Source organism: Montipora capricornis, chromosome 8 (genome assembly GCF_036669925.1).
Source record: "Montipora capricornis isolate CH-2021 chromosome 8, ASM3666992v2, whole genome shotgun sequence".
Classification (NCBI taxonomy): domain Eukaryota; kingdom Metazoa; phylum Cnidaria; class Anthozoa; order Scleractinia; family Acroporidae; genus Montipora; species Montipora capricornis.
Genome location: NC_090890.1, coordinates 43,772,365 through 43,779,864, shown reverse-complemented (window position 1 = coordinate 43,779,864; position 7,500 = coordinate 43,772,365). Strand labels below are relative to the sequence as shown.

The window sequence follows — 7,500 nt, the reverse complement described above, 5'->3', positions numbered from 1 at the left end:
GTTTCATTCTCCTCGAATAAATCTCTGGCGTGAAAATTGCTGGGGCCTGATATCTTTCAAACTCTACTTCCTTCAATTCCATTCTGCTGTCCCTCTTCCATTTTAATTTTTTCTGCAACTCATGCTATCCGGAAAATATCTTCTCAGGGACTCTAGCAGGCTAGGAAGGCTCCAAGCCGAACTAAACAATCGGCTTAAAAACGGGTTCAACAACCATGCGCGACTTGCAAAAAACTTTCTGATCAAGCCTTATACCATCTCATTGGCTAACAAATCACTACCAAAACTAAATGACTTTCCCAAAAAACTAGACTGGGTGGGGTTGTTCCAGTACCCCGACGCGAGAGGGTGCTTTTCACGATTCATGTTACCTGCCTCTTATTCTCTCAACGACTTTCATGTTTCCCGCCTTTCCAACATCTGTGGGAACTTGTTGTCTCTTGTTGTGTAACAAGTGTTTTCTTAACCGACAACAAATGGGATTGAATAGTTTCTGGCGCCGATAACACTCTGCCTCTCCCTCTTGTTCAGTTTGCGGTTAGACTCCCCAAACCTTTTCCAATGGCCAAAAACTTCGACAGGGTGGATAATTATCCAAACTGTTATTTGTTGTTTTTGACCCCGTGGTGCAGTACTGTTGTTCTTTGCTCCCAACTTTTGCGCTCATGAAGGTTTTTTTATTAAAGGGTTTTTTTTTTCTGGCCACTTATAGATATAAACCATATGTTTACCCATGTAAGTGTTTCGTTTAAGGGAGGTTCGGAAGGTTTAACCATCATTCACCGACTTCAATAGGGGTAGTGTTGAAAATTCTTATTCTAGTATACGAAAATGTAATAGTAAACTATCTCAAAAAAGGGAAACTAAATGTTCATGACAAAACCTTTAAGTTAAACGGTAAGTTGTAGTGAGTACATCAGTTTGTGCTTTCAATGCTCCAGATAATTTAGTTATTCTGGGTTCCTGTGGAAGGCCCCAGTCTACAAATGCCCTCCGTTCTTCGTTTTCGTCGGGTATCATTCAAAAAGCTCTTCCGGCATATTTACGCAGGCGCTAAAAAGCAAAGCAATCGAACCTATGATGTGGGATCCGTAATAGGATATCTAAAATACTAACAGTGTTTGGCTATCAAAGAATTGTCATGGTAACATCATCAAGTAGGTTTAGTAGATGTCAAAATATAAAAAGGAGAACACTGACTACAGTTACGTACAGTTGTGTACGAAAAGTTCGGAAGACGTCAGTTTTCGTTTTGCGAAAATTACCTCAAACACCTTTGTCTTGCCTTAGAGCATTTACCAGTCGAACTATGTTAAACACATGCAGTGTGCACAAGAATGGTAATCACGGAAGGCGTAGTGCTATGTTTAATGACATAGAAATAAATGCTGAGCCTCCTATAGCTTGTTTTCACGTGACGTCATCATTTTCTAAAATCCAAAACTAAAGAGCCACGAAAGTTTTTATCCTCATCAGGCATTAGAGGCGTTAAATTTGTTCCCATTTGCAATTTTAAGGGTCAATAGCGTGCTTCGTTTGGAAACCAGAGCATTTTGAATTTCTGAGTTATAGCGGTGCGTGACACGAGGCGACGATCGAGTTTATTGAGAAACATATATTTATCTCATGGTTTTGAGCCTTTTTAGAATTTAAAGCATTAGGAAAAGTGCTTAGGTAAATAGCTGTCTGTTCAGTACAGATGATTACTCGCCTAGATAGCCAAGGTAAGTAACAGATGTTGACACTATTTTCCGGCCGCCATATTGGTGTACCACAGATGTGCACCAACATGGCGTTTTCATACTGGGCTCTGTAAATTTCTGCGAAACATTTCGACGAATATCTGAAGTTTGGGGAAACGCACAGGCCTAAAACTTGGAGAAGTGTCTTCTTCATTTATCTTCTACAACATCACGAATTCTTGACTTTTTCCACTGGATGGTTTTCGATCTATTTTTTTATTGCGTGACAGTGAAAACGATCTATACGTCATGTTGATCCAAGAAACAACAATAAAGGCGTTTTATACTTTTGATTTGGCAGTATTGGGTGCAAATTCTGGACATGTTTCTGTGAGCTTGTGTGCTTTGGTACAGTATTTAACAATGTCAAATGAATAAACAAAGCTAATTACCTGGTACAAATCATAATGTGGGAAATGAATTATGTTTCATTGATTGCCACAATCAACAGGACAATGAATTTTAATGCAAGCGAACTACCAAATCATTCCTTTCTCATATCTTTAAGTGTTTTACGCCAAAATCTTTCCAGAGACGTATAAAAGCTCGCTTTCTAATCCAAAAACAGCAACCGCATCTGGTCAGATATTTTAAACCGGAATTCACACTTCTAGTTGGCTAAACTGTAGTCTTTGTTAAACGGCCAACCAATGGTTGTATCACGCGTTCATATTTTTTCCTCTCTGCCTCTCTCTGACTGCCACCAGTAATGTTGACCTTCGCGCCCCCTCTAAAAAAATGCGGTTGGAAACAAATAAAAGCCTGGTCTCAGATTATTTCTATGAAAAAAAAAACTAACTTTTTCTGGCTAGTTTTCTGGTTAGTTTGCATGACAACAGCAACAAAGTCTGCTGTTCGTTTATGACGAGCTTTCTTCTAAAAACAGACAGAAAGTCTATGGCTTGGAAGAAGCGAGTGCAGAGTTTAACTCTTCCTGCGCTTGTCTACGTTGTTGTAGCTGAGATTGGATCGCTTCTGGTGTAAAGCTAGCCGCTAGCCGACGTTTCTTCATTGCAGCAAGAGGAGAAAACGGAGAACACGGACAAGCGACCGAGAAGCGGTAGAAAGTGTAGCGCATACAAGCGACCGAGAAGCGGTAGAAAGTGTAGCGCATGCGCAGATCACGACAGTAGCCGGGTTCTCGTTGTTTTGGTCACGTAAGGAACACGTACAGACGATTCTACAAATCGAATAATATGTTCGTCCTGGGTAGTAGCCTCAAAATAATAACATTTCGTGATCTAAAATTAGTAAAATATTGAGTTTATTATTTACACTGTTACGCGAAAATAAATAATCAATCCAAGAGTCGTTGACATATCGAACGACGATGCAAGACAAATGGCAATTTCATTACCTTGATGTATTACGCTTCGAAGTACTTTTCTGAAACGATAATACAACGGCCGTGTATCTTCACGTGTTGTGGCTAAATACGTTACTGCGCCTAGTATGCAGTGCAATGCTTTTGTTATCCAAGTATTGCAATGTATCCTTTGTACGTTAGTACGCCTTGTGCCTCGTACGGCAGTGTTCTTGTTATCGTTGTAATAATGTATCCTTAGTACGTTAGTACGCCTCGTACGGCAATGTTCTTCTTATCAAAGTGTTGTAATGTATCCTTAGTACGTTAGTACGCTTAGTACTGTAGTGTTCTCGTTATCTAAGTATTTTAATGTATCCTTACTAAGTTAGTACGTCTCGTACGGCAGTGTTCTTGTTATCTAAGTATTTTAATGTATCCTTAGTACGCTAGTACGCCTAGTACGGCAGTGTTATTGTTATCTGAGTATTTTAATGTGCAGTGTTCTTGTTATCTGAGTATTTTAATGTATTAGTACGTCTCGTACGGCAGTGTTCTTGTTATCTAAGTATTATCCTTAGTACGCTAGTACGCCTAGTACGGCAGTGTTCTTGTTATCTAAGTATTTTAATGTATCCTTAGTACGCTAGTACGCCTAGTACGGCAGTGTTCTTGTTATCTAAGTATTTTAATGTAACCTTAGTACGCTAGTACGCAGTGTTCTTGTTATCTGAGTATTTTAATGTGCAGTGTTCTTGTTATCTGAGTATTTTAATGTATTCTTAGTACGTTAGTACGCCTCGGGCAGTGTTCTCGTTATCTAAGCTTTTAAACGTTTAATTTGTATCAGAGCAAATCAAAGAGGGAAGAGCGGGTTAATTAAATGAGCTAAAAAAATACAAAACAGCTACCAAACAAAATAAAGGGACTACGAAACAAAAAATCAGACGTACTACAAACTAAAGGGACTACAAAACATTAGTACGGTAATCAGACGTACTAAAGAAAAAAAAAGGCAAAGGGAACCTAAAGCGGGCAGCATATGACCAATTGGCTGCAGTCGCTCCTAGTTGTTTACTTGGTTAAACCTCATTTAAATGAATGAAACTAGTTATACATACATACATGAAACACGACGAAATGACGGAACAGAACAACAACAACAACTGTTAAGAATCCCGACTGGCCAGAGGCAAACCAGTCGGCTATTTACAAGTGCAGCTGGGAAGTTGAACCAGGGACAACCAGGATCAAATTCAACGAGTGGTCAGAGCGGGTCTTGAACCCGGGATCTCCGGATCTCAAGGCAAGCGCCCTAACCACTGGGCCACACTGCCTCCTCGAGTACCTCGAGTTAAGTACAAAATGAAGAGATGATATAATATTTTCAATGGTGTGTTTGCCAGAGTTGCTTGGAAATATCCCAAATGCTTGTTTTGGGTTTGTGGTTTTGCGGTTACTGGTCTCACGTCACTGAAACCCTGATACATTTAAACTTTTAAAGCATGCTCAACAAAGAAATTTGAGGCGGTTGGCAGAGACGCCCTTCCTCTTCCTGATTTATCTAGGAAGGTTGAAAAGCCTCTGCTCACAGGGTACATTGCTGGGAGCTGTTGGTGATCCATACCCCAACATCTGCCAAACATTGGGCTAACCATGTTGGGATATGCTGAGATTGTTGCACCCGCCTTGAACAAACACTGTCAGACAGATAGCAAAAAAAAACCTGACTTACTTCACAGCTTTTATGATATCCCAGTTAGCCAGGCCTGTGTTAGGTCCTTTTTGATTTCTTGTGCGACCATGAACAGTCAGAAGCTAATTACAAAAGTAGATCAGAAGGAGCTTAAGTTAAATAATATCGCTTAGTTAATAAACAGAGTTTCCTTTATGCTCAGGCAGATGAGTTTCAGCCATCTTCCTCTCTTACAAATAAAAGCTTTGCATTTTACTCTGTTGACCAATGTCCATTCTAATCAGCCTTCGGGTACCTATTTCTTTATTAACATGTCCAGGAATGCCTCTAAAAAGACACACATGGATTTCAATAAGCATCATGAAGTGTCTCCTTGCTCTTCTCCTCAACTTCAACATCAGTTGTGTCTCGGAATACAGACATTAAATTGAAGTCAAAAAATGTCCCCCAAATGCTGGTCTTCGTGTAAGGATAAAAAGCTGAATTTACCCTAAGCCAAAAATAACACTAATCTTTACCCTTTAACTTATTGTTAAAATTGGGTAGCAGAGGTTTAGACTTAAAGGGACACTTGTGTTGGATGTCAAAATTAGGCAGGCATGCATCTCTAGATGTAAGTGTCTTTTTTGGCATTCCACATGGAAATTTGCAGTGACAATGGGATTTCATATTTAGCCTTAGCCAAATACATCAGAGTAGACTGAGTGTTTGTGGAAAAAAGTTTGGGGTATCATTACTAGCTGGGTTCACATCACATTAGCCACAAACCAAATAATGACTAAAAAAGTTGGAATACAACCAAAAGTCCCTAAGAACGTACTTAGTCAACTATAAGGGCATGGCTCTGGCCAGATTTTGAAACAGTGATTTTAGATCATCAGGCAGATGCAAAGGGGAAGCAAAGCAAAAATTGAGTAAACAGATATCTAATTTCTTGGAAGAAAACAAACTTGAAAAGAAACTTACAAATTTCAGAAACACTTAAGGGGCTCAAACCAGTTTCATCACTTTCAAGAGACCTTGTTATTAGAAGGATTGACACTACAACAATTTATCTCGTAACAGCAATGTTGTGAAACATCAATTATTGCTGAACAAGATGCAGTCATATTTTGGCTTTAGTTGCTCATATCTGAAAAATGAACTCACTGACTCCTATTTTTTATTGCACAAAAGTAATCAGCAAGCCAAGATGAAACTCTCTGCAAAAGTTTTTAAAAAATCTGTGGAGCAGATTCAGAGCAACCTTAAATTTTCAATTATTCAAGGTGGCTTGAATCCGGTCCACAGAATGTTTTACACTTTGCAGAACGTTTAATTTTGGCATGCTGATTAAATTTCAGAAATAAAAAGTGGGGGTCACCCAGTTCGTTTTTGAAATATGAGCAGCTAAAGCCAAAATATGGGGTGTTTTTGCAGGGCTTCCCTGTTGCCACAGTAACTTTTTACATCACAAAAATGACTGCATCTTGTTCAGCAATAATTAGTGTTTGATATGGTACCATAACCTTGCTGTCAAGTGATAAAGTGTTGTAGGGTCAATCCTTCCAATAAGAACGTTTCTTTCAAGTGTTGAAACTGGTTTGAGACACCTTAAAAGTGGAAGAAACGACAAGTGCACAGAAGATCAAATTGTTGTTCCAGGTACCTGACACCCTGCCTTCTCAAGCATTTTGGCATAAGCCACTGTCTTCTCCAAATCGTCAAACACACGAATTTTACAAGTGACTGGAATGCTAAGCTTCTCATTCAATAAACTGACTGCAATTGAAAAAAAAGCACAGGTGGAATTCAGTACAATTATAACCCAGCTACTTGCTACCTCTAACCACAACAGCATGTTTTCCATGATAAAAATGTACAGTAAACACAGTCTGAGTTGTCTTAATGGGGGGAGGGGGGGGAGGGTTTGCATTAGAGTTGGGGTCTGAGTTCTCTGTTCTCCTCCAAAAATTGTCTAAAGTAACGTTGCATGTCAACCTAAAAATAATAATTATTATAACTATTTTCTCTATGATTGTGATCCATTGATACTGAAATAAGGACTGATGCTGACTGGGTGACTGTGAACATTGTAAACTAGTTAATTTCGAGACAACAGTGAATTATTCATTTGACAATATGTGATTGCTTTGGATGGAAACAAAAAATAAGCTTCCATTATCATATTGAGCAAAATGTCTTCTGAGCAATACCATTAATTAATTTCCTAAATTAAATGATGGCCTTTTGGAGTGAAAACTTAATGTGTATTATCACCTACGCTATCAAAAAAAAAAAACAGTTCCCTGACTCTATCAGACGTAGAAATACAAATAAATTAAGTATGGCCTTCTTAATCACGTTTTCACACAGTCTGGGGAGCTAAATTATGAACAGAAAGAATACTGTTCATGATCCTGAAGCACTGCAGCAGAGCCAGATGTAATTATCTGCAAGTCTATTTTAACGAGGGAAGAAGAGTACCCCCCCCCCCCCCCCAAAAAAAAAAACCAGTCAAGTCAGGTTGAGGTTTACCAGTTGACACTCAGCTCACATAGTATCAGTATGCCAGCATGATTTCCAAAGTCACGCAACACAGGTATTCCTAATTGGCCACCCATCCAGATCTTAACCCTACCCAACATGGCCATGAACAGATGGGTTTTCCTTTGGACAAGCAATGTTAGATGTATAAAATTCCTAATTCAATATTGACTTACCCATTGAAGCTATTAATTCCCACTTATCTTGAAGGAATGCACCATAATTACCTGCAA

At 39.0% G+C, this 7,500-nt stretch overlaps 1 protein-coding gene across 1 annotated transcript in view; it reads right to left on the bottom strand.

Moving 5' to 3' along the window:
- Positions 1-7,500, bottom strand: part of LOC138059730 (tRNA-dihydrouridine(16/17) synthase [NAD(P)(+)]-like) — a 69,545-nt gene that overhangs the window by 57,126 nt on the left and 4,919 nt on the right. Inside the window, exons 3-5 of the mRNA XM_068905336.1 lie at positions 7,444-7,494; positions 6,390-6,502; positions 4,781-4,863 (exon numbers count right to left, since the gene is read on the bottom strand). Of these exons, the coding sequence (XP_068761437.1) occupies positions 4,781-4,863; positions 6,390-6,502; positions 7,444-7,494 (247 nt within the window). The remainder of the gene's footprint in view (positions 1-4,780; positions 4,864-6,389; positions 6,503-7,443; positions 7,495-7,500) is intronic.